We start from the raw sequence: 26634 nt of genomic DNA on the forward strand, positions 1-26634 counted from the left end.
AATCTACGACGGTACAAGAAATGATATCAAAAGAATAAAAGTCGCGGGCATTTCCGAGTCTCGATTTTAGCCAATGCCTCTCGTCGCCAATCTGATTTCTAGTGCCAATGTACTTCTCAAACCTGCCACCTATGGCGCCAGCTACTCTCAAGTTTGTTTTCAAAAATTTGTCATTAAAGTGGGCGTGTTTGGTGCTCATTAGTAATTAGGATCGCGTGAATTATAATTTCTCCGGGCGCCTTTTCTCTTAAGGTGCAAGCGGACGTGAGGGCTAAAGACTGGACGAACGTGCGGCAGGCAGGCCGAGAGGAGAACATGTCGGCTCGCCCTGAGCAGCAGCGAAACATGGACTCTGAGGTCGGCAAGCTGCAGCAGCACCTGACCCTTCTTAAGAAGGAGTATGTCAAACTGCAAGGACACTGCGCCGAACTGGAGAAAAAGCTGGCCCTGTTTTCGGCGCATGACTCGTCGGCCGACACCTTCGCTAGCCGAATCGTCGCTGCTGTCGGCTCCCTTTTCAAACAAGAACAGTACAGGTGCAAATCAGCCAAATTTTCAAACACTTGAAACCTTTGCTCAAATTCGTTAGTGTATCTACATTATTTATTTTATTTTCTTAACTAATTAATATGTATTTATCCATCAATTTAGTTAGCCGAGTACTTTGATATATTTGTTACAGTTTTTGTCAAAAATGTAATATTTATGTGCACACTCATATATTAATATTTTGTTTCAGTGACCTGAAAATCCTTTTGTCAAATGCTGAGATGGTATCCGCGCATAAATTGGTCCTCAAGGCCAGGAGCAATCAGTGGGGTGTGGAGAACTTGGATACGGCTACCTCACTAGGTAAAAATAAAAGTACTATCCAGGGATCTCAAAAGTGAAAATTTTCTCAGAACTATTCATTCTATATATTTCAATTTTTCTTTAAAACACCTGCAAATTTTCCTGGCGATGAGTTGGTTTTATCAATCACGTATAGAAAGAGATTGGCCAAATCTAATTATTAAAAGTTTTAAACTCAAATGGAATACACCCTCACTTATCAACATAGGTATTACAATAATTATTGTTTGACTCATAAATGCTCTGGAATTCAATTGACCTCTTAAGGATGTCTTTATTTGCAAGAAGATCAGAAATGAAAGCTGTTTGCTAACTATGGTCAGCTTAACGCGCTTTCAAAAATCGATCCAATTTGTTGGCGTGTTCATTGATTGGATTTATAAATATTAATTTAGGGCATCCTCATCGTTTGCAATTTTAATGCAAGTGTTCGATTTAGACGTCAGTTCCGCAGCATTTCCGTGTATATTTAAAATACACATGCATAAACGCATGAGGTGCTGCAATTGCTTTTATTCTGCTAAGTGCACAACTGCACAAGAATAAAATTTCTTTCTATTATATATGCCTCTAAGGTAGAATATCAAAGAAAAGAAGTTTTGTCTTAAATGTAGAAATCATAATGAAAAAAGTACCTGACGCTAAGGTTACGACTACCAAGTCGAATAATTTTTAATCAATTAAGACGAACTGCTTCTAAACTAGCTTTTTGTGATTAAAAATAGCCTGAGTTAAGACCGAAAGATGAAGTTAATTTGATAATTGTATTTGAGATTTGAGAAGGTACAGAAATTAGGATAATGTGAAAATGAGTGGAGATATCGTTTTCTTTTACTGTTTGTTTGTTCGTTTCAACAAAGCAAACAAGTTACGTTACATCCTCTGTAATTAGTAAAGATCCTCCTTACAATATCATATTCTAATCTCACTGTTCTTGAACACAGTAGTGTCAATCTAGGTATTAATGGGTTTCTTACTTGAATTCTTAGACATGTCTTAATACAAATTGAGAAGAAGTCTAGCTGACGAGGCATAATATTAAGAAAAATTATTCAAATTTTTTCTTGCTCAATTTATTTTGAAACTATTTTAGATAACAGAATATAATCTAGATGATGAAGCTATAAGCAATTGCGAATACAAAGTAAAATAAGGCAATGTAAAGTGATCAACTTTAGAATTGGTAATTTTCAGATTGGAGTGCTGACGACGCGGAAGTGATGAATTTCATGTTGTTGTGGGTTTACACTGGTGAAGCGAACTTGGACTCAATTAAAGACCCGTTCTGCCTTGAACTGATGAAAGTTGCATTTCGTTTTGGTCTCTCCGAATTGGCAAAAAGGTGAGCAGCAAACAACAGCGCAGTTTGACGTTGTTTATTATTCTTTTGCGTCACTACTTCAAGGCTTCACAGATTTTTGAGACAGTAAAAAACAGGTGCCAACAAAATGATTATATTCGGTGTCATTGTCAGAGGTGTCCGCCGCTCAGGACATGGAAATGAAGAAAAATATGCAGCGACGAAAGTGCTATGCTCAATTTAAATGTTGAGTAACGTAGAAATATAGCTTGAAATTTATTTCACCTGGTCTCAAGGACAGAAAGCCAGAAATTCGAATATAACGGTACTATATATTTTCAAATATTTGCATCAGATGTGAACAACGACTTTTGCTGACTGTTGGCGTCACAAACTGTGTTCGATTGTACACAACTGCAGAAGAAATTGGCGCCAAAATCCTCCAAGAGCACTGTTCTCAACTAATATCAGCGCATTGGGTACTACAATAAAAAGTTAAAATGTCCGCGGAATAAATGAATATGAACACAGGACGAATTCACCAGCGAAGATTTCGCTCACATGACGGCTCCACTGCTTTACTCGATGCTCAAGTCGAAGACTCGGTTTCCGCTGCATTCGGCGATCCGCTTATCAAGGGAGGATGTTGTCTTCCTGTTTCTAGTAGAGCACAGCAATGAGGTAAGAAGATCTCTGCATTGTTGTTATCGCATGAGTGCTTTTCCAAGGGTTTAATAATTTGATTATAATTTCATGATAGCAGTTTTAAAATTAGGATTGAAACGCCGTAATCATAAGCTTTTGCAAATTAATTTAAACTTGCTTATATAATGCGTCAAATTTTTTATTTAAACCGTTTAACATGTTTTTTTTAACAGACTATTTTACTTCTTGTCAGCAATCTGAAATTTCAAACATATCCAAAGCTATTTTTTGTAATTGTTTGCTAATTTATTCACATTCATACATATAAATTGTTCAAACAAGCATTTTTTCTCCCAACTCAACGTTCATTTTGGCGATGAAGGCATTTTAATAGTGTGAATATTCGCACCTGGAGCAGAGTTCATAGTGAAATGATAAATAACCAAGTTTACGTCTTCTCGAACAGCTGATCTGTTTTCTGAAAACATTGCAGTAATTATAAAGCCATTAAAAATCACAGGAACTAGGCAAAGAAATGACTAAAAGAAATTGCATGGATGCGCGAAACAAAAAAATGAGTTGACATTATCATGTGTTACTATCCTTTTATAACTTGCGATTAATTGGATTATTATATTATTTTGCCCTAACTAGGCCTTGATATATTGCCTACTCATTAAATATTATAATTATCAGTCTGGTAAGAATCTCAATGATTTACCGAATTTAAAAGCAATTTTTCCATCAGATGTGTAGACGTTCAAGATATTGGAAGAAATAATACCAAAGAAAATCTAGCACAATTGGCAAATTGTGGACCTTGCTATGGCATCTTACATCAATTGCCACTTTCAAAATTAAAAATGGTCAATTTTTGTCAAATATGTATTATGAGTGTGGTATGAAGAGTCTCCTTGATGAGACGAATTGATCGACGTGCCATTTTTTATTTAAACTTGATCTTGACTTTTGTTAAGCTTTTTGACATTATATAATATGAGGTAATGTGGCTCATATTGCCACAAGATAAAAACATTTGAAAAAAATTTATTTTTAAATTAGAAAAATTTGAACCATAAATGAATATTAATAATTTTTTGAATTTTACTAATTCTTCGAGTGATTCGTTTCATATTTTTCTATAAATATTTGAAATGATAAAAAATTGTAATTAAATAAATGAAAAGAATTCAGTTGACATTAATCCTCTGTGTCAATAAAGCTGTTGATTTTTCGGTATTTGTATACAAATATCCTGCTCAACTAGTTTTGGCTGCGTGTTCTATTTACCTTCCTGTCCCCGTCTATGGGTTGATCATGACTGAATTTTTGAAAGCCTTAAAACGGTCTGCTTTTGCCGACCCCCCACTGGCCGCCCCTCCCTGCGTGCTTTCTGTTTCATTTCCCTTTGCTTTTTCTCACACTTTCAGTAACACATAAGTTATTCTATAAATCTTCTTGCCGTGATTTTACAATGACTTGTTTTAAATTCCATAGTGTAAAGGGAGTTGCAATACAATTCATAGTTTGTTTTTCAAATATAATGTTGATTTAAAATTATGTTATCAAAATTTATGTAACAAACTCGAATTGCAACTCGTGTATGTACCAATTTATCTCATGAGTTTGGGCTACAAACAGCAGCCGAAACAAGTTAAGCAGAACATTCCTGATGAAATACGGAAAAATAAACAGCTTGATATTCAACGAGGATGCCGTAGTTTATTTCAAGTGAAAACTATGACGATCTCGTACCCGAACTCCTCTGCCTTTATTGACATCTATCAACAAGAAAATTAACTCGCTTTGAAAAACTGTGCAAGTTTTAAATTTACATTAAAACTGCATGATATTATATAGACCCAAAGTGACCTTATGGAAAAAATCAAGTAGTTTCTTGGAATGTCAAAACTGACCTATCAATCGATTCGCGCATCAATTCAAATCTAAATATATACCAAAAATCATCACGATTATACATTGAATTTCAAAATTGATTTCTAATGTTTAGTGACCTCCATGACTCAATAACAACAGTAAATAAATTATATCGATAAGTGATTCACGAATATACCACAATATTATAGATGTTTGATGCAAAAAATACATTTAAATTTGGAAGGTCTTATAGTGAAATTAAATTAAATTGAATAAACCTTCATCTACTTCATGTCTTAGTTGATGAAATGGTGCCACATAGAATTCTAAAATACTTGAATAATGCCTTTTATCAGGGGAATATAAATTATTTTTTAAATATTAATTTTACTCTCTCTTATCAAGAGCTTTTTTACAGTATATTACTCTACTTTAAATTACAATTCAATTTAAACTTTAAAAAAATCGGTGATGAAATTACAAGTGAGTATTACTTTTGCAATGATTTGCCACAGCTTGTTTTGAAATTCCATTTTAATGTATGATTTCTTTTAATTAAGCACAATTGCAAATATTTATCTATTTTAAAACTTTATTGAGCGTATCAAGGGATACCAATCGCGAAATGCGCACATTTTGCTTATACACTAGACAAGAAGACATTCATTGGCTCTGATCACGAGCGTCACACAAACATGTAGTAACAAAATATATAACTTAGTTAAAATGATCAGTAGTAGTAGTTCCGGCGCCGGTCGACGCTCGATGGATATAAGCAGTTAAACGTCTATATCGTCACAGCCACTTGAACATGTCCACTGCCATGCGAGAGTGAGTTCGGTTGTTGCACTGCTATCGCAGGCTTCGAATGTACTTCATTGCGTTGAAGACAAAAATCACGGCCATCGCGTCGGTGTGCGCCGCTGACGTGGCGTCGTGCGTCGACTTGCCCGAGTTGCACAAGTTCTTGCTGCAGTAGCAGTACTCGGTCGGGTTGGTTTTGATCGGGTGATCCGGGTGCTGGATCACGCAGCCCTCCTCGTACGCGTCCTTTTCCACCTTGGTGCGCCGCTGCCACTTGTTGTCCACCAACACCTGGTATGGCGCCGCCTGGGGCGCGCACTCGCGCTGAACCACAGTCGTCACTGAACCTGAAATCAAACCGTTTCGATTGTTAGTAAGCTGTTTGGCAAACTGCGCCTGTCGGTGTGGAATTTGGGCGTGCGAGCGTGAAAGTCGTGTTTTCCTTTGTGCTTTTGTCTCGTCGGAATCGTTGTTGAGTGTCTGATTGTAAATCGGTCGATTTTAAAGAGCACCTTATTATCTTAATTTTGTAGTTCCTTACAGCCGAAAAAATAAAAAAATCCTCATTATTTTGTCTTGTACATATTATCCTTTTACAGAAATTAATATTCAGGCGAGAAATCATGGCCAGCACGAGAGTTGCATTTACATCTTTTGATATTTTTGTTTTAGTTATGTAATTTAAGCCTCTTTTCGCAACATTTAATTAGCTGTAATGTCAGCACCCTTCAAAGCATATTTCCCTCTCGACTGAAGTTTTCCATAGTATTTTCCTCTTCATTCGGCCCTCTCATGGATTCTGCGGGCCATTTACAGAAAGCAAGTTGCCATTAAAGCTCAGCTCCACGGACAGAAATTCCTTTCACAGAACTTTAGGCGCAAATTTCGCAAGCGCCCGAGAGACTGGAAACTAATTCTGCGCAGAGCCGTGCGTCGACAGTCTCAACAGCCAATTTTACGGCCCATTTCGCGTATTATCAAAGGGCGGCCAATCTTTCGGCGCCACTAGAGTGTTTCGGCAGATTAATAATATTTACCGTTGCTCAGGATGTAGTTGTAGGACTTCTTCATGCAGTAGGTTGAGTTTCCGCACTCGGTTATGTACTTGCTGGTGGGGGTGAACCTCTGGCAGGCCGGCTTCATCTCTTTGGTGTCTTTTTGGAGGGCCGGCTTGACGGAGCAATGGTAACACTTGATGGCGTCAGTCAGGGTGGAGCCCAGCACCACTGCAACCATTCAAAAGAGCAGCGTCAAACAAAAGCATTCACACAAAAGAAAGAACAACTTTTCGCCCACATCTACCCCTTTATCCCTTCACGTGCTGCGTGAAATTCGGCTCTTTTGTATTAATTTTTTTCCGGCTATGCGCCAGATGTCTCTCTCTTTGCATTTTAAGACAGTTTACTCGTCAAAAAATGAATCGTTTCGCTGTACGTTAAAAATCGATCGTAGGAGTGGGAATTGCGTTGAGTTGTCAGAGGCATGTGGTTATAATCGCCAGCAGATGCGGCTATCGTCGAACAATAGAACAAGAAGTGCGTCATTTTTTGTGATCAAAGCCGGTCATACAGCTCTGATTAACCAAAAGGCTTGTGTTGCACTTATTGGAAAATTCTCATACATAGCCATGTGTTTTGAACTACACACTATCAGTTGCAAGCGGAAGATGGTGGATAAATCAATGTTAAAACTGATAACATTGAACACAATAAGTTGCTGCGGCTAGTAATAAAATAAATCAAACATTATCTTTGATTTGCTTTAGTCTTGATTTACTGCTCGTTACTTGCCTTATTTTTATTGCACATTTTTGCTGGAATCTGCAGTTTTTCTTTGATTATAGGAGTTTCGTTAGGCTATTTTGCTTACAAACCGCGTGATAAGTCTCGCATATAAAGCAAAATCACAGTCGAATGACACGAGAGGAAACAAAGAAATGCATACACAATAATCGGCTACATGGCTATAATCGAGGGAGTTAATGACCTTTGGGCGTCACCTTGACCTAATATCGCCGCTCGCTACGTGTCTCGGATCGGATAGCCGCAAAAGTGCACTCGCAAAGTAAATCATAGCTCAATGCATCTGTGCGTGCATGGCGACGAGAAAAAGAGAGGACGACTGCACAGGGTCCGTGCGCACAATGCGACCTTCTCTCCCTGTGCCTTTCGAAAGCATACTTCTTGTAATATGGGACTTTTCCATGGGATAGGCCAGTTTCTTTGCATAACGAGCCTTGGTGCTGACTGCGCGCTAAGGTTAGTGACTTTGGCTAAAAGGAGCGATGCTCAATGGGGAAAAGTAGGCTACGCGCCTCTGGAATTTATTCCACCACACAACGCACAAGAGGAAAATTTAAAGACGTCGCGACTGGTTTGTGAAATCTCTCACACAGCCAGTTCGATGGCCGTTAGTATTCGGCAAGCACGTGTTCTGTAACGTTATAATTTGATTCGACCGAATGGCTGAAAAATTACGTCTGTTTTAGTTAGAGCAAACATAACCTTTCAAATTTCTCAACTCTCGATAATATGCTCTAAAGCAACTAAACCGGACACACGGGACCATACTTTCACCATTTTGATAATAACAAAAAGAAAAACGCTCGCTTTCATCTTTGTCAGATTCATACGAGTTGACAGACCGTGTAAAACACTTCATCAAAAGTACGAATTTGTGGTCTCCCGCACATGTGCGTGTTTGCGTGTTGCTTCCTCTTTTTTTTCGTAAATCTCTCCGACATTTGGAGCATGCATTATTTTTAACTCGTCTCGTTCCACATTCTGGCCAAGTGTCTCTTTGCGGCCCTTTCGTATTTGCGCGCAATCCATGCTGGCCCGGATGGGATCATATCACATGAGCCGGTGTAATACTTCTTGTTACGCACATCGAGAAAGGAGATGATCGCACACAGCAGCATATAATAACGAGACTCGGGTGTATCGCAAATGTGGGTCACCACTGCTTCTCGCCAAACGCTAACTGTAAATATTATCCTGGCTGACTGAGTGAAGTTAACTCGTCTGCCTGCACGCGTCCTGTAGGCGCCGCTTACGAAAGTGCCATAAAGATGGTTTGCAATTTCAGCTCATTTCCTGGGATAGAAGAGGTCCGAAAGGGATTCTATATTTTACATCACTGCCTACGCTTCATTAAATTTCACGATTTTCATCACGTAACGAGTAAACTTCTGCATCAACTATCAGGTGTCTTTCGACGAAAATGTCTCAATCATCTGCCGAGTATCTTTTACATTTGGAAAAAACGTCTAGGATTCGCGACCTTGTCTGTAGACTGCTGTGCGTAATCGGTTTTTTCCCATGCAAGCCACCCACCCTGTAACAATTGATCCGTGAGCAGGCGCGTGATTCATTCCAAGGATGCAACCCGCTCGCCCGTCGACTTATTTATTTGTTTCATTTATGCCGAGAAACGAGTGTATGTCTTTTTGTCAACACTCATTGAGCGAGTAGACCTTCGTTGGAGTGGTGATTCAATGGCGTTTTGTGCGAGTACAAGGCATACGTAATTTTCCTCTGCAGCGCAATCGCTGGAATTTTCGCTCCGCCGCATGCCACCGCTATAAGTTGCATCACACTCGGTGCGATAATTAAAAGAAATCAACAAAAATAAAGATCGGTAGTGCGTGAAAAATTAATTCGACGTCACGATGAGCCTCCCTGGACACTTGGGTCGTTGCCAAAAAGGCTAGTTGCATTTTTATAACGCGACCACCCTAACAGAAATAGCGGCAGGCGTAGTCGTTCAGACTCCATCAAGAAATAGAAAAGCATGTTATTTGCTCAAATTCTTTTTTACTGCTCTAAAAGGTCCATTTGGAATTTCTCTTTGCTCTGTTTATTTTGCTACGAAATGCCATTAAATAGTTTGATTAGTTAATAATAATTAATGAACTGTTTGAAACGAAATTGTGATAGATAATACCCAACAAATTATCTCTGTAAATTAAATATTTGCTGATGACTTGAAAAAATGTAATTAATGGTACAAATTAATGTGTAACGCGAGGCGAGGCGGCAACATCATGCTAAACAACGCGCAGAGTTGCGCTTCTGCCGTCTATATTTAGGTTTCGGGCGTAAACAGCCGGCGCTCAATGGCAATTTCCTTGATGAAAAGCCCAGCTTGCAAGCCCTCAAGTAGCTCATTTGCAGATAGCTGCCGCACTCCTCACTCGCGCTCTATACGGCATATTTAACGACAAAGAAAACAGGTCTACCGTTGCAATCACGTTTTCGGTCTTTTTCATAATTGGTGGAGTTTGCAATTAAAGCTTCTGCGTCCTCCATTTCCCAGAGCTTTACTTCATAATAGGCATGCATTTCATCACGTCAGCCAGCCAGCATCTTCTCCGATTCGCAGACATGCCGGAAAAAACGATGTTTGCAAGTGCTTCGAAAAAAGGCAGAGAAAAAAGACACTGACTTTAACAACGCGAATTGCAAGTAATGCACTCAACAGCGGCATCTTTCTCGCTTTTCTTCACACCATGGCCGCGCGCGCGTCATTATTCCGCGCGCTGCTCTAGTTCAATTTGCACTCGTCCTGCTCCAGACCGGAGGATCAGCACGAACGCTCATGAAGATAAATTAGAGAGAGTTTTGCAATGTTGAAAAAATTATCTGCTTTGTGTGCAGGAACATGACTGCGAACATGACATTTCTCTGTGCTGCTTTTCTCAATGTCTCGGGATGAATAATGACAGCGCAAGAAGAATGATACATCGGATTCTCCTTCCATTATATGAGCTGGTGTTTCTCTTCTCCTAGAAGAATCGCGGAATTTAAAGCAGTCGACTCAGCTAGTTCCTAATTCGAATTGGCCGCTTTTGATGTTGCCTAGAAGGCTAAATTGCACAAAAAGAATGCGTGTAGGAGATGAGCAAAAAAATCGTCAGCTTGTTTGCAATGTAAATTGCTTTAAAATTAGTTGACTTTTAATTTCCATGGTGTTTGGACGACGAGTTGCTGGTGAAATAAGCTGCTAACTTTGCCTAAATTTACTCGGCCGTGCAAGCGTTCATCCCTTTTTGCAAACACCCTCTCCATGTGCAAACGAAATAAGACAGCAGGCAGGCCTATTTAGCGTTGCTTCCATCACCAGCGGAATTATAACTAGAAAAAGAGTTGTCTGCTCCTGTCTCGAAATTACCGGTCAGTGGTAGTTTCAACTGGCAAAAATTGCGCTGCTCACCTTGAAACATCTTTCAAGATGTTTACCCCAGCACCTCCCATATTATGCGTGCAAGCAATTTCGCGGAGAGCCGCGGGCGGTGAACAAACTGCCGAATTACCCACCTGCCACCCCTCTCGACTCGCGGAAATTAAATTTCTCCGCGTGGAGTCGGGCGGGCGTCATTTGTTCCTTACTTAGGGCTGTGTGCTGCGCATCACGTGTCTAGCATGGTGCATGGTGTGTATATTTTTTTTCTCTCGGGGAGTCTGCGAGCAGGAAAAGCGTCTGGCTGAGGGCTGACGTCTGCTCCCAACTTTGCGCTCTTACTCAATGCAGCCTATTGTGAGCGAAGTGGTCGCTCCAATTAAAGCGCTGATGAATGTGGGTAAAGCGAACCGGCGTCCGGCAGTGTTGGACTAGATCGATTCAAGCACTTTACCACTCAACATTTATGCCAACGAGAACCGAGCAACAACGTGTTGTCGTGATTGTTTGCAAGCCGATTCTATTTCCTGCACAAAATTAATTTGACTAGAGGCAGATTTAGTGACAAACATTTAAATTGATTTAACTTTTGGTTGTCAAAGGAAACAGTCTTTTAAAAACCTTTAAGAGCATTCAGTGTTAGTTCGTTGCAAAAAAATATCCAATAACATTTCAGAAAGAAGATGTTAAGGATTTGCAACTGTGCTATATGACTACAAAAAATTATTAAACGGTTTAATGAAATTCCACGATTCGTTAATCGATTAAATATCAAGTTGATCCAGTTATGAGTTGATCTGCTTCCACCGCGATTTGCTCGTCAGAGCCGCAAACAAGCTTTACCGAGATTCAATTCAATTTTCCCGCCGCTCGTCAAAGCGATTACTTTCTGGGTAATTTGGCGCACGTTTACTCTATTCAACCCCGACGAACCCTCGCAATCAGGCCAAAAGAAAGTTTTTGTGGTGCGCCTCCCACTGTTGGAGCAGCCACATTTCAATCAGCACACGCCTGTTTCTGTTTCTGTTCCGGAATGGACCCGGCGCCGCTTCTGCCTTTTGTTCCAGCTCGAATCGATGTGGTCTATTTGATACACGCCTGCTCGTATTTTTATCCGGAGAAGAAGTCAGTCGGCTGCGTTTTTGTGTATGTGCACATTATACACACTCCGCGCCCTGCGTTGTGTGCGTGGATGGCGGAACCGTGGCGCCGCAGCCGCCGCCTCCAGCCCCCCGCTATAATTCCGTTCGTTGATGGTGCATGCAGATACATTGCCGTTTTATGTGCATGTATGCGTGTACCATAACACGCGATTGTGCTCGCAGGGTTGGCTGGCGGGCAGGCGTTGCGGGTCACGCGCGCTCCATCCGAGAATGACCGACTCGTAAATTATGATTTTAGCACCGCTTTTCATATTTCACGCCCAGGGAGGCTTTTTGTTATCTCCCTGCGTCCCAGTGCCCGGAATTATTGAATTCCAGCTTGGGAAGGGTAGAGCGGTTGGCGATTTCTCGGACAGAGCTTGGGAGTTTAAAAGCTAGTCTGTTTTTTCCATTGACCTTTTATTTTGCCCTCTCTTGAATTAAGAAAAATAATTATTGCTGGACTTTAAAATAATCTGTTACAACTTTCGTCTGAAAAAAAACTCAACTCAAATGGATTTTTTACTTCGCAAATGAAGATTTCGTAGAATTTTTTATAATACGAAAATGTGATAAGGCAGTGAACTAGAAACATGCTCATTTTCTGTTAAAAGGACCCAAGAGATTATAAAGGCGAGCCGTAGGCTTAGAGTCTGCTTTAATGACATTAAAGTAGATTACAAGGTAAAAAAGAGCAAAGCTCTCTTGTCGTCCCCGACGCAGATTCTTACGCTTGGCTGACTTTTTTCTGTCGATATTTTCATTTGATGCATTTAAGTCTTTTATGCTCTTTCCACTTGAACCAAGATGTCTTTAACCTCGGTTCATCTCCAGACCATTTCTGATTTCGTGCCAGCCCAGCCTCTCTCGCACAATGGATTTTCCTTTCCGAGAAAGTCAAAAAGCCGCCGCAAAATGGGAAACATTTTGCGCCGGTGCGGCTTTTTCCGGCCGTCGAATTTGCATGGAGAATACCTCCCGACGAGAAAATCTGCAGCTGTGAGATGAGCGTGTATTCCACTAAACTCTAATTTATGCACGGCCACAACTTTTGCACTGAGAGTTTGGCTGGCGGATTCAAGCAGAGCGTCTGACGCGTGCCAAATTATCTCGGCTGCGGCCGAAAAAACAAATTACACGCCAGGGAAAACAAATACACTGGCCGAACTGCAAGAATTTCGCTCGTAACTTTCCCAGCTAGACGTCTGTCTCATAAATTCGGCATGAATATAGAAAGAAGAGCAGCGCTGCAATCAATAAAAAACGCTTGCAGTTTTTAGCAACGCGCCAGATTCGCAGGAAATTAAATTCCGAGGCTGTTCTCGGGTATGTGCGGTTGGAGACCAGCGGTTTTAAAATATAATAGCACAACCAGGAAAGGAGTAAAGAAAGCGAGTCTGCTGCTGGCAGTTGTATTTTGAATATAAACCCCGTGTTTACTCTTGGCGACCATATGGCATTCTCGCCTCTTGGGGTCCTTTTTATCAGCGCGGGAGAAGGAATTTTTTGGATGCCTCCGTGGGGTTTGTTTATTTTTCTTGTAGCACAGGGAGTAATTTTCCTGAGTGTGCTTTCCTGACGCTAGCGAAACAAACACTGCGTTTCACGTTTCATTTGAAACTCAAACATGGAATTTCGCAGATTGTTTGCATTCAATGCTCGAATCAATTTGAAAATTTTGTTTGAATTTCACCTAGGAATTTTTACATTGATTTTAAAATCTAATCAATTCAATTAAGAAATCATCTCGTGCCTTTCAGGAACCGTGTAACCCGAGCACACTCACTGAGTGTGTGCACGAATTTCCCAGCTCTATTTCCCCATTAAATCCGGCTTTGAGCTAATTTATCCTTTGTCGACTGAGCATTTTAAGGTCCAATTTTGCGAGAACTCCGCCTTTCGCTTTGAGTGTCCATACAATAACGCGATTAGCTGCCTGTGAGTCCTTCTAAAGTCGTGGGCGTGAAAATCCCTTGGAAGTCGCTCACAGGCACATGGCTGCTAGATCTCGTGGGAATATTGGACAGCTTCAAATTTATTAGCGCCCAGCAATGCGTGCCGAGCCATTCCGAATTCAATCTGGAAACCCGACGATGACTAATTGAGTCTCGTGTTCGCTGCAATGCAGGCCCTTTACGCCCTGCGATGAGTGCTGCGAAGCTGCTCAGTGCATGCAGTAAATTAAAGCGGCTGAAAATCCTGAAAAGGAGAAAGCGGCCAAAGAGAGTGGAGAGAACGAAATAAGAGGAGAGGCCTCGTGCTAATTGAACCGTTGTTTTCAACGGCAGCCGCTTTAGTGCCAAAGACCCGCTGCGCAAGTTTTGAGCCAAGTTTTCAGCTTCTGAGTGCGTGACTTTCCCACCAGATTGGAAAATCTTTGAACCCGACAGTCGGGTGCTCCCGTCCGTCACGTTTGCCGTTTTTCGATAACCACGCGTCCTTGCTGGTAGCAGGAAAGTGAAATTTCGTGTTGCCGCGTCAAATATTTAGAATAATAGACGTCTAGCTGAAAAAAGTTATCAATTCCATCCATTTGTTTACAATTAAAGGGATGTTAACCGTATCGAAGCCCATGCCATAATTTGAAGGTCCCACGTGCAATTTTTATACAAATATTTTTTGCGTAATTTTTTTCTGTACGCCTCCACAGCAATACCGTCGTCCGAAAATGAAGTGCGAGGCAGTGACAAGAGAATACTGGTTTTCAAGGGTTAGTGCTGTGCTTCCAATCGGAACCGTGTCATTTATTCCAAACGTTGCTTGGGTTGGGCGGATTCGACTTTTATTGTTTTCGAAAAGGCATAAATTATCTCGACGGGGCAAAGGAAGTGGCCGATGCAGCGTGCATTGTTTTCTAAAAAGCTGTCTCGACGACAACGACAACACTGAACTCGTTGATAACAGCTTGGGATAATGTGTGGCATTGTCAATGCACATTTATGCAAACAAAAGTAGTAATTTAAACCGTCCTTTAAAAAGATGAAGGCTATATAGTAAAATTAAATCGCCCTTTGACCGTGAATGGCCGCTTCTTCCAACCACCATAAATTATTTATCCTCGCAATTACTCATTTGCTATGAAAGCCTAATAAAAATCTAGATTAAAATACTTAATTAACTCTGATCGTAAAATTCCTGAAGCCAAATCAAGTGTGCATCCCATAAAGCAACGCGCTCGGCCTTGAGTGCGCGACTGCGGCTATAAAATCAAAAGAACCATGCTGTAGCTCTAGATTGCTATGTATTATTACTCATTGTTACTTCTCTCTGCTCTGAGATGTTGGTTCGATAAATGGTTCAGTGTCGGTCTAGAAAAGTAGAGTCGATAGGCTGCGCGACAAGAGGTTTTTACCCTTCGCGCGCACTGACACCGGCGTTTTCAATAATTCATACGTGTCGCTGATTAAACGTCGTAAATACTAAACTAAGACGCGCACGTGCATTCAAAGCAAATTTCGAGCGGCAGATGCAGAGCAAGTGTTATTGTGAAGGTCGGAGTTGATCTCCTTGACATAATCGGCTGCACTCTTTGCGCGGCTCAAGAATTAATTATTAACCTGCAGCCCATATGCACTGGGGCAGTACCGGCTGCACGCTGCCTTCGTCTAGCCGACGCGCAATTACGATGCGCCTATCAACCTGTGATATAACAACGATATGTGATTATCGCGAGAAAGATTACGCTACATCAGGTTTTTTGTTTACGCGGAAAAGTTCTTGTTTTGACGATGAGCTCGCTGTTGTGTTCGCGACTTATTTGTTGGAGTGGCCTGATCGGCTGTATCAAATTCAAGCCCTTCTCTTCACAACACTTCTCCTACTCGGGCCTTTTCTCTCAATTGTTTCCAACTATGACCCACTCAGATAAAAATCATCACAAATTAATCTGCGTCTGAAATACGAGAAATGACGCGATTGACGTGAAATTGAAATTGCTATTGGATCTGGATTGATGTTACAACAAACCAACCAAAATGCTGTTCATATTCCAAAGTTTTGAATTATTTTCTATTGCACTGCCTTTTGATTTCGCTCATGCACAGACTATTTAATTCAATACCACTCATTATAAGTAAATAATGTTCTTTCTGAAACTATGCCGAAAGGTGCAGTTCGTTACTGTTTATTGAATAATGACTAGCCGTATTCTTGTTCTGCGAGTTAATAAAAATACTATTCTTGGCCTCTAATTGCTTACATGTTAAAGCATATACTCGCCGAGTACGATTCATCGCCTTTACCTTGGTAACCTTGAGACTTCCCGCGGGATAATTATTTTCCCACTTGGTCATTTGAGAGTTAAATCCGTTTCGTTAAACCAACTGGTTTAAAATGTGGATCCCCAGCAGCATTTCGATTTTGCTTACGAAATTTCCAGCGCACTTGGGCTCCCCATCAATCCGGTTTGCAAACGGCGCTTGATTGATTAGCCTCTTAAAGCGGCCTGTTGAAGAAAGCTGGCAAAGTTTTGCACTCGGTCCATCAGTCGAAAACGGAAGAAATTGCTTGGCTGGGCAAAAAGGATGCTCTTGAGCCGGGTGTGCGCGTGACACCGCCAAGACCTCCCTAAAAAGAATTTATTAGCCCTGCTCCTGCGAGTGACAAATATTCACAAGACGCCCAAGTATCGACCCGCATGTACATGTGCAACAAACCTACACTGCAGGACCGCGGCTGTTCGTTCGGCAGAAGGTCCCGCAGGGTGCCCGAGGGGGCGTGACACTACATTAGGTAATAATTATTGCTTCATTGGGCCACGTAATTGCACCCATCTGTAGCGGACCATGCACATTAGATTGCCTAATGGTGTACGTGCACTTTGTGATCAAACCGTTTAATGGACTGCTACTGCGGCAAACTAACTAAACAGGAGAGGGGCTGTGCGCGATAGTCAATGTTTCTTTGCTTTAACTATGGTACCTTAATTCAAGAAATTAATTTCTAAAACAAATCCGTTCAACTTGGGGAAAAATCTCCTCTTTAAAAGAAAACTTATTGACATCTCTCTTTGACAGCTATGAAATATGAATATGTTTAAATCATAATATTTGATAAACAATATTTCCTTAAAAAGATTTTCAAAATTTGCATTGGCACTGATTGTGAGCATTTGATATTGAAATGCATAAAACTTTTTTATCGTTCAGTCCATATTCTTAATCATGTCCAGAATAACAAAAATAACCAGCTAATGTAACAAACGCGTATTTTTGTTACTCACTTCCCTTATGAACCGAAAGCGCTGTTTGCAAATCGGATTCAACTTGTTGTTCCTGCTCACAATAAATCATGCTGATCCGGAAAACGACGCCGGAATTATTCCATCCCCTCCGGTTTTAATTAAAATAGCTGTTGGCAGGCAGTTTTGGCCCGGGAAATGTATTTTATTTTAGGTCTCTCTGAGGCGACTAGCTTTGAGCTCAAGGGGGTATGTGTTACTTTTTGCTCAGGCAAGCAAAAAAACAAAAAGCATTATAATGTCGCTCGCTTATTCTACACTACACCACGCCTGCTTGCGTGTGTGTTAATTTGTTGCTGTGTTAATAATACCCCTGTGTGACGACTCTTTTGGTATGGTGTGGCGTAAAATGATAAATTATTCGCGTGACGTCGTCAGTCTGTGGCCGAATTTGCATCCAAGCGAGTTATGTGATGAAAATAATGAACGATGCCTGAATACAATTTATTCCCATTTTTCGTAATTAATCACTCTGGATCGAATGCCGATTGGGCCTATGTCGTTTGCCACGCTCTTCTCTCTAGAGCCTAAATTTGTTGAATTTTTTGGCCGACGGACTGTCACAGAATGTCAATGTTCCCCTGAATCGAACCAGTGTGCTACTTGCATCTTTAACACGCCAACTTTCCGTTTCGATCAGTGCCGCGGAATATATTATTTGCACGGCCTGTCAGAAGCTCACTCTTGCGGATCGATTGATATGAATTTCAAGCCGTAAATGTTAAAAGTGTCTATTTCCATCCACATTTTTTTGGGTTTTACAGACACGGGAAGTTTTTCTCTTGAATGAGACCGGAAAATCAATGATCATAGCAGCGTCAAAATGATTAAAAAGCCGGATTTCCCATAGAAGGCATTGACACTCGCGTTGGAATGCATGCATGATGAAAATGTAAAACGGGAACGACCTTTGATGAAAAACGTTCAGCGTGTATTCATATTTTTTACACATGCGACCCCATTTGCACCGATGAACCCAACGAATAAATTTATCAGCGTCCACGGAATTACAGCGGCAAGGAGACCCTACATTTGAGGTCTCGATTAACTCCAACCAATATTTCACTGCGCTTTATCGTCCGTGATTAATTAAAATTCAAGCTAAAAGATTCACTGTGCTTGTTTGTTTTGTATATTTTTTTCGTTTCTCGAGACGGTGAAAACTCGGTTAAAAGTCAGTTTTCAAACGATTTCAAATACTAAGCAGTTAAAAGGCGCAGTGCTCGATATCAAGACGCAGCTCCACTATACATATGATACGCTTTGGCTGTTAATTACTCGCTGCCGCCCAATGGCATCGGAGTGCGGTTTCGTTTCATTAGCGTGATGGCGTAAAAGGCTGGAAATAATTGCTTTTTTGCCGCCGAACCAAGGGCATTATTCACCCTCGTCCGGGAAGAGTATGATGGTTTTTTAGGTGCATAGACGGCGCGCATTGCTGACTCAAGTAAGGGCGTTTTCTACCATTTATCCCATTTATCCAGCTTTTGAGAAGAAATACCGTAATCACGCCCAGCTAGACGATCTGTGGGCGCATCGCTCGTGCAATCAAAACAATTTCGCATTCTGTGTTAGTCAGTGGAAGCCCAAGCGTAAATATGATTGCGTCCAAATCGGTTTGAGTCTGCGTCGGCCTTCGTATCCAAATTATACACGCCTACGCGAAGCTATCTTCTCTGTTTTTTATGGTCGATAGCACTTTCGAGAGAGGGTGTCAGACAACAAAGCATAAATAAACGAAAGTAAAATCACTCGAGAGGTTTTCATATTCAATAAGCAGGTGTGTTCATGATTGATTCAAGGATAGGCACATCAAATCGTATCTATTTACGCAGAGAAGTGCTTCAAGTTGATTAAATGACATATTCTGCCGACGATAGCCTCTTTAGGGAAATGTTCGCTAAACCAACGAAGTACATGATTTTCCGTTGTTGAGCCAAGAGACATTTAACATTCCTACATTTATTGCAATTATTATAATATTTTATAAAATTTAACTAAATTTTAATTACATAACCGAATGTGAGTTTGTATCGATCGCGGTTTAAGTTCAAGAAACGGTCTAAAACCTGTTATTGCACGTGCAAAATCGACGGCAGGTCTATAAAAAAGCATTAAAACTGTGACCATGGATTTCCTAGTAAAGCCGGCCGGTGCTCCTCTTCTACCAGCAATTTATAAAACGCAACGGTGTGCCTGCCCCATCGGTATTCAGCTCGCAAAAGGGCACAAGTTGAGTGCGAATCGCCGATTGCTCAGAACGGGTGGTCTCTTCAGCCGAATTTGATATGTCAACACACTCTCCGGCTCGATCGCGCTCAAGATCAAGAGGGAGCAAATCAATAAGCACGAACCCTCATCACGTATGTGGGCCTCAGCACAAATTTCGACAGCCTTAGTAATTTAATTGCGTTCGCCGCTGCTGCTCCCGTTTCCTCTGCTGCAGCGTTCGCGGCGCGCGGTTCAATAACCCGCTGAATTGTTATGCCAGCCCGAAATGGGATCTTGGCATGAAATTGGTCAGTTATGTTACAGCTTGGTAGCCAGGTTGTTGGGCCGGCAGGTGGGAGCTGTGTCACTTGATTGCCTTGACTCTGCGCACAAATTTTGATCCGTTCCCTCAAACGATCGAAATTCGTTGAAAGTTATACAAGAAACAAACAAATCAACTGATCGTTGTGCTCCTTTTCTCCAAAAACCATTATAGCAGCCCAAATGATTGCTTGTTAAATCTGGCAGCTATAAAGTGGGGAAAAAATTAACCACGAAAGTGTGCCAAAGAGAGGAGAACTCTTCTGAGATATACCACCGCAAAATAAACCTTCAAAAAATACAGTTCAGTTTAGGATAAGTGTCAACTATTCCTACCACGATGTGAAATGTTCAAAATTTCCCTGTACAACCCTGTTAGGGGTGGTCACCCATTCAAATGAAAAAAAAACGTTGAAAATTACCTGTTAGAGCGATGCAGGTGGCGATTTGCGAAAATCGTGTTGCACTCATCTTGGCTTGTTCTCAGTTACTTCTTTGGCACCCAAGAAAGAAGAGCATATTATTTAATAATAACACGCCGGCATGTCTCAAGTGGGCCGCTGCTTGGCCGTCGTAGAACACTCGGGCTCTAAGGCACTGTCTACACTGAAGAAAAGCAGGCAGCGGCGGTCCCGTTTGTTTGTTGCCTGCCTCGTCCCTTCTCTCGCGCGCACCTCCTCCGCGACCGACCGAACGACTCGTACGCGCTCTGAAGTTGCGGCCTCGAACCCGGCCCTTGTTTTTGAACTTGAATCCTCTACGCAATGTCACGTGCACAGACGAAGCGGCTAATTTGCCGGTTGCTAATTAACGCATAAATTTATACCCGCTACGTGTGGGAATGAACGCACAACTTTTGCTTTGTAGATAACTTTGGTTGGAAATTTAATCATCTTAAGTTTTAACGGATCTCAAAAGCCTGATTTGTTTCTGTTATCAAATTCGTATAAAATTTGCTTAGTTTCCAGATTGTGAGAGTGGAAGTGTTATTCTCAATCAGCTGTTGGTATTATTTTAGATGTTAACTTTTAGAAGTCAATACAATATAAACTGTGCTGATTGCAAACCATTTTAGCTAAATTGATGAAACATTTTATATATTATGTATTTTCCAAAAAAGTGGTGAAAAGCTTGCGCGTGCCTTTACCAATTCTTATATTGTTGCGAATCCTTTGTAATACTTTTCAAAGATGAATAATTTACTACATATTTGAAATAACCATATACGTTGGAGAGTGTGTAGATGCTAAAAAAGTACTATTGTTAGCAAGTGGGTGATGACAAACAGAATGAGTATAAAATAGTGCCTTTAATGACGTGCTAAAATGAAAATTAATAAGGCCACCTTTTCACTGGATGCAAAAAGTAAACCGTTGTGATGCGGATATAAAATGGGATTCTTTTGTCCACTTTAATGACGCATTTGCTTGAAAAAAATGACAAAAATTTGTGTAATAATCCAACCAAGCAGTGCTCAGATTGTCGCTTAATTGGCTCATTTGCACGCTAACGATAATGCGTTTGTTTGTTTCAGCTGGCCCGGTTGCTGAACGAGCCGGACAAAAAAGGCGAACTGCCATTGCTACTCGCTTTGAATTCCAAACAGAGGACTTTAGCCACTTCCTTGGTCGAGCATGGAGCCAGTGTGGACGCCCAAGACCCGCGAGGCCTCACTCTCTTATTGAATGCAGTTGAAAGAGGTAAAACGTTAAAATAGTTTCATCCAGTTGCCAGTTTTCAACTTTTTTTTTAAACTATCATACAAACTCTAACGTATTTCAAAAATAATATGATCCATTAATCAGCATATAGACAGCATACGGACATTGGAAAATTTGTATTCCCCTCTAGAAATCCCGCTAATAGCTGAAAAAAATAACTGAAAATTTGTAAGCATAATCTTAACACATATTTGAAATTAGAGCATTTTAATTTTTATCGTAATCTGTTTTGTGTCCTCAGTAAATAATCCCTTTTTAATCTTTGTATTATTATAACTTTTTTAAATGAATAATTGAAGAGGACAGCTATTCCGCCCTCTTCTTGCTGGAGCATGGTGCATCCCCATCGGCCACCACTCCAGACCTGGGTGACACAGCCATGCACATGATCGCAAACCAAAGCTGCTCTGCCAATCCGTTCCAAGATGAGGAAGACGGTGCACCGACCGCCAACGACATGATCCAAGTCGCTCGGAAAGTGCTTGAATACGGCCTTAATCCAAACATGCAAAACAACAAAGGATAGTGAGTGAAACGGTGCCCAGAGCCAGCTACAGGGCGAGTTTTTCATTGTGCATTCGCGTGTTCCAGCTCTGCACTGCACCTCAGCATTTTGAACGACAACGCAGCTCTCTTCGACATGCTGCTTGAATATCCCATGCTGGCCCTCGACGTGCCCACTCAAGACGGGCACACTGCTTTAAGGTACGCACTACTGAGAAACAGCCTTGGGGAAGATGGACTTGCTTCAAGACTGCTCGCCAAAAAAGCGAACCCCAACCCGATGTACCCGGCCAGTGGAGACACTTTGCTCCACTTGTTGGCCAGAGAGAAGAAGGCCGACGCGGCCGTGTTTTTGTGTGACAAAGGTATATATATATATATAGAAAGCGCACCTGCTATCAGCTGTTATTTTGTTTGCTCTCTCAGGAGGGGATGTCTTGCGTACTAATAAAAGGGGTGAAACGGCCCTACACGTTGCCTGCGAAAATGGTCTGGCTGAGCTTGTGATGAAGCTCTTATATGCAGGAGCCAACGTCAATCTACAGACTCTGCCTTCGACTGGCGGTCTGTCTGAGCACCGACAGACGCCTCTTCACTTAGCGATTCAAAACGGCTGTGACGCAGTTATTGATGCCATATTAGCACATAAAGGTTTTTCATTGTTGTCATTATGTCGCTTTGGGTATCAAAATATTTTTAATCTCCTTCAGCTGAGGTACAAGATGCAGGCAAAACTGCTGACCTAAATCTGAAAAACTCTAGTGGTTTGACTCCACTTGCCCTGGCCCTGAGAACAGGAATGAAGCACAAGGTTGCTGACCTCATAAGTGCAGGGGCAGACGTTAATGTTACCAACTCGGAAGGACTCACAATGCTCCACTCTGCAATCGAACAGGGAGATTCAGACGCAGCAGTTTTTCTCCTGGAACATGGTGCCAACATGTCTTGCAGGTGCTTTCTATTTATTATCTTGATTTTCAAAATCTTAGTTGAAATTAAGGAGACCTTCTAATTGGTTTTAGATTAAAATGGTCGGTTATTTTCCACTGCAATCTGTTTTTATTCTTTTTAAACAGCTAAACTTAAACGTCCCGTGCCAAAAAAATCCTTATAATTAATGCGTAATTGATAGCTAAATTTTTATCACATTGTAGAACACCAGATGGAAGAACGCCGTTGCAGTTGGCCATTGTGAATTCGTTGCCCATAGTCGTGGAATCTCTGTGCAAAAGGGGTGTTGACATGTCCGTGGTGGACAGCAAGGGCCGGTGTCCGTTGTGGGCCGCCCTGGAGGATGGAATGGAAGACATTGCCTCCACCCTCGTTAGGTACGCTTGCTTGCTGTAAATTACCCAAGATTCACCATTTTAACTAACATTCCTTAGGTTTGGAGTTGACACTGACTGCTGGAGTGCAGGGCCCGAAGGCTGCTTGCAAACTTTACTGCATAGGGCCATTGACGAGAATCTGACATCAATTGCTTGCTTCCTTGTCAGAAGGTTTGAAATTTTATTATCTGTAACTTTGATTAGGAATTTTTTTGCAGTGGATGTGAAATGAATGCGCCACGAAGACCTGGTCCCAATGGTGAAGGGGGTGATGAAGCAAGGGATGGACAACACCCCTTGCACATGGCGTGCACCTGGGGGCAAGAACAAGTTGTTCAGACGCTGATCGAACACAAAGCTCATGTGATTATTAAAAATATTGTTTTAACTGTTTTTATTTCATTAACTGTATGTTCGCTTGTCAATTTTGATATGGTGTAAATGTTAATTGAAAATAATTTTATCCTTCTTAAAGGTCAATGCAAAAGATTCTGATGGAAGAACTCCCTTGCACTTGGCAGTGTCAAACCAGAACTCTAAAATCACTTCCCTTCTTCTGTGCCATCCAGAGCTGGACCTCTCAGTACGAGACAAGTCTGGCCTAACTCCGTTTGCGGCTGCTCTTACTTGCAGAAACAACAAGGCAGCGCAAGCAATCCTTGACCGACTGCCCTCTGCAGCAGAGCAGGTTTGATAAATCTGCAAACATTCCTTTATCTGATAGTTTTTTGTGAACCAATTTGGCAAACAGATGTTAAATGAAACAGAAATTATTGCTAAATTCCTTTTTAAAAAAATTCTTGACAGGAAAGGACAAGCAGAATTAAATGTTTGTTGCTAAAATGGCTTTCAGAATTTCTGGATTGTGATTTATTATTCTCTAATTTTTTAGTATGACAACAAAGGCCTCAATTTTCTTCACGTTGCCATCCAGCGAAACGACTTGGAGAGCGTGCTTTTCCTCCTTTCGATCAACGTCGACGCTAACTCCAAAGTTCGAGACAGCACCATGAGCACTGCACTTCACCTCGCCTGTTCAGTGGCAAGCCCTTGTATGGCTTTCTTTTCACTGATTTTGCCTCCAAATTTTTAATGATTGTGTTCAGCTGCAACAGGCACCACTGAGGACTCTGCGCTGCTGGTTAGGAACCTGCTCTTAGCAGGCGCAAGGCCCAATGAGAGAAATTCGACCCGGCAAACACCTCTGCATATCGCTGCAGTTTCTGGCCACTCTTCAGCGGCTTCGGCCCTCCTGCAGAATGGCGCCGATCCAGATGCATCAGATGTTGACAACAACAATCCATTGCACTTGGCAGTCAAATCGTCAAACCTTCCTGTAAGCAAATGCTGTGAATTTCATTAGTTTTGAAGGCAATCAGCCATTAAAAATGTATTCTCATATTTTTACTTTTTTTAAATAGTTCGCATTAAAAGATGAGAAATTAGGGAGAAAATAATTCATGACAAACAATTGAGCCCCTAGAACGGGATTACCAGCAGTTGTTTCTAAATTGTAGAGATCTCTCTAAAATAAGATTTTGATTAAAGCATTCAGCAAATAATGTGACTTGAAAAATACACCTTAATAAATAATTGAATACTTAAAAATCTTAAATTTAAAAAGTAATAAAACAATGTAATAAATAATAATAACAAATTTGCAGGTTGCTAGAGTACTGCTGACAGAGTCCACAATTGATGCAGAAGCCAAAAATCTGAGAGGTCAAAACCCGTTGCACGTTCTGGCGATTTATGGAAAGGACCAAGTCGCTTCATCAATCTGCGAACTATTCCTGGAGTGCATGCCTCAGTACCCCTTAGACGAGCCTGATTTGGAAGGAAACACAGGTAATTGTTCCCTTACATATTTGGACGAAATTTTATTTTTAATTTTATTGTAGCGCTCCTATGGGCATACATCAAGGGAAAAGCGAATCTATGCAGAACTTTGGTGAAATCTGGCTGTTGCGTGGGAATGATGAATAAAGAAGGAATCACTATTTTCAATTACCAAACGCCCACCAAGCAACTCCTGAGCAAGTGAGTGTAATATTGGAAACTCTAGACAAAATTATAAACCAAAAATTTCCAGACTGCTGGACCTTCTCGGCAAAGAACCGCCTTGGGCTGAGGGAGACATGTGCCTTGAGTGTGGAAGCAAGTTTGGCATAACTATGAGAAAGCATCATTGGTGAGTACAGATTCTAACTATTCATGTTTTAAGTTGGAACTTACAGTAAATTTAAAGTTAACTTAAAGTTAATTTCGGGATCAATTTTAAAATGCAGACTAAGAAAGGAACTATTTTTGTTCAATATAACCACAAAATTGAAGGGGATAGACTCCTCAAAATCAATATGTGCTATCTCTAAATCACAACAAGCCCTAATTAAAGATACCAAAGTTCAACTAATTGAGAAAAAACTCATAGGTTTGTCATTTCAGGAATAAATCTGATAGATTCCGAAATTCTGGAAAAGTCTAATAAAACTTTGTTATCATAGTTTCTATTGAACAGATGAAATTATTCTTTGTGTTTTTTCACTATTACATAATTTTTGGCTGTTGTGAAATTCAGAAGTTCAATTGGAAGTTTTAATTTTTAATGTTCTATGGGCAATCACATGTTTTTTTAGCTTATTGATTCCACCATATTTAATTAAACTTGTCTTACATCTACGTTTTGTTGGGTCATTCCGAAACTCATTTGTGCATTTCTTTACATGTGTTGCTTCTTCTTCATTTTCTAAGCATGAAATAGACATAAAACTGATGGAAATATTTTTGGTTTGGCAGCCGCCACTGTGGACGCCTCCTGTGCTCCAAATGCTCCAGCTGTGACGTTCCCATTGTCAAATTTGGTTTAAACAAGCCAGTCCGCGTTTGTACAACTTGCTTCCAAGTGCTTCAAAGCGGAGTTACAACCTAGCTGATCCAAATCGAGCTTAACTCCATCAAGCAGGGAGGAGATATCAAAAGTTAGCTATCAGCAAGTTTCACAAACGAAACCTATTTTTGCGAAGGAAAATAACGTTCTCAAGTGATTCCAGTTTAAACTCTGTGATTATTTTGTATGGAATATTCGGTTGAAATGGAAGTGAAGCTGCTTTCTGGGTCACATGCTAATAATTTTAAGAGCGAAAGTGGCCAAAGTTTTAATTTACATAAATATGATTGAATATATCCAGTTTATTTTTATTGACCTCTATATACACACGCCCAGATAATTTGAAATGCGTATTTTGCATTATGTTACGAAAGAAAACTAAGATGTCCTTTAATATATGTTAATAAAAACATCCAATTAATTTCAAAATTGAAATATTTTTCTCATACATAAAAAGAGGGCTTTTAAACAATGTGCTAATTTAACCGAGGAATATTTCTTGTTTATGTAAACACGCTTATGATGATGAAATAATTCCAGCATGAGCAGACCTAATATTCGAAACAAAACAATGCCTATTATTCGTGGATCCAGTTGTGACACTTATTTTTGTTTATTTTG

At 40.8% G+C, this 26634-nt stretch overlaps 2 protein-coding genes across 3 annotated transcripts; one reads left to right on the plus strand and one right to left on the minus strand.

The window, feature by feature from the left end:
• Window positions 1–157: 157 nt before the first annotated feature.
• LOC135937302 (rabankyrin-5) lies at window positions 158–26442 on the plus strand. Its single transcript, XM_065480448.1, has 20 exons — window positions 158–536; window positions 740–852; window positions 2047–2194; window positions 2508–2631; window positions 2684–2833; window positions 21108–21273; window positions 21594–21819; window positions 21886–22163; window positions 22225–22449; window positions 22509–22749; window positions 22953–23126; window positions 23184–23297; window positions 23345–23489; window positions 23602–23814; window positions 24019–24178; window positions 24233–24462; window positions 24791–24974; window positions 25028–25166; window positions 25219–25317; window positions 25923–26442. The coding sequence occupies exons 1-20, from the start codon at window positions 316–318 to the stop codon at window positions 26053–26055; spliced, it is 3483 nt and encodes a 1160-aa protein (XP_065336520.1). The 5' UTR covers window positions 158–315; the 3' UTR covers window positions 26056–26442.
• LOC135937304 (uncharacterized) lies at window positions 5248–20216 on the minus strand. Of its 2 annotated transcripts, none has more exons than XM_065480450.1 (3): window positions 19996–20216; window positions 6517–6705; window positions 5248–5826 (listed from the first exon to the last, which is right to left on the minus strand). In XM_065480450.1, the coding sequence occupies exons 1-3, from the start codon at window positions 20042–20044 to the stop codon at window positions 5528–5530; spliced, it is 537 nt and encodes a 178-aa protein (XP_065336522.1). In that variant the 5' UTR covers window positions 20045–20216; the 3' UTR covers window positions 5248–5527. The 2 variants fall into 2 exon arrangements, with proteins under 2 accessions (XP_065336522.1, XP_065336523.1); XM_065480451.1 differs by lacking the exon at window positions 19996–20216 and adding an exon at window positions 6765–6883.
• Window positions 26443–26634: the final 192 nt, after the last annotated feature.

This window comes from Cloeon dipterum, chromosome 2, assembly GCF_949628265.1.
Source record: "Cloeon dipterum chromosome 2, ieCloDipt1.1, whole genome shotgun sequence".
NCBI classification, from domain to species: domain Eukaryota; kingdom Metazoa; phylum Arthropoda; class Insecta; order Ephemeroptera; family Baetidae; genus Cloeon; species Cloeon dipterum.

What these genes read in the sequence shown, in the direction of transcription:
- LOC135937302 (XM_065480448.1), top strand. Translation starts at nt 316, where the DNA reads ATGTCGGCTCGCCCTGAGCAGCAGCGAAACATGGACTCTGAGGTCGGC. An exon ending in ATTGCCTCCACCCTCGTTAG is followed by an intron (nt 23,127 to 23,183) that starts GTACGCTTGCTT and finishes AACATTCCTTAG; the next exon opens with GTTTGGAGTTGACACTGACT. An exon ending in TGCCCTCTGCAGCAGAGCAG is followed by an intron (nt 23,815 to 24,018) that starts GTTTGATAAATC and finishes CTAATTTTTTAG; the next exon opens with TATGACAACAAAGGCCTCAA.
- LOC135937304 (XM_065480450.1), bottom strand. Translation starts at nt 20,044, where the DNA reads ATGAGTGCAACACGATTTTCGCAAATCGCCACCTGCATCGCTCTAACA. An exon ending in CACCTGCATCGCTCTAACAG is followed by an intron (nt 6,706 to 19,995) that starts GTAATTTTCAAC and finishes GAATGGTTGCAG; the next exon opens with TGGTGCTGGGCTCCACCCTG. An exon ending in CAACTACATCCTGAGCAACG is followed by an intron (nt 5,827 to 6,516) that starts GTAAATATTATT and finishes GTTTGATTTCAG; the next exon opens with GTTCAGTGACGACTGTGGTT.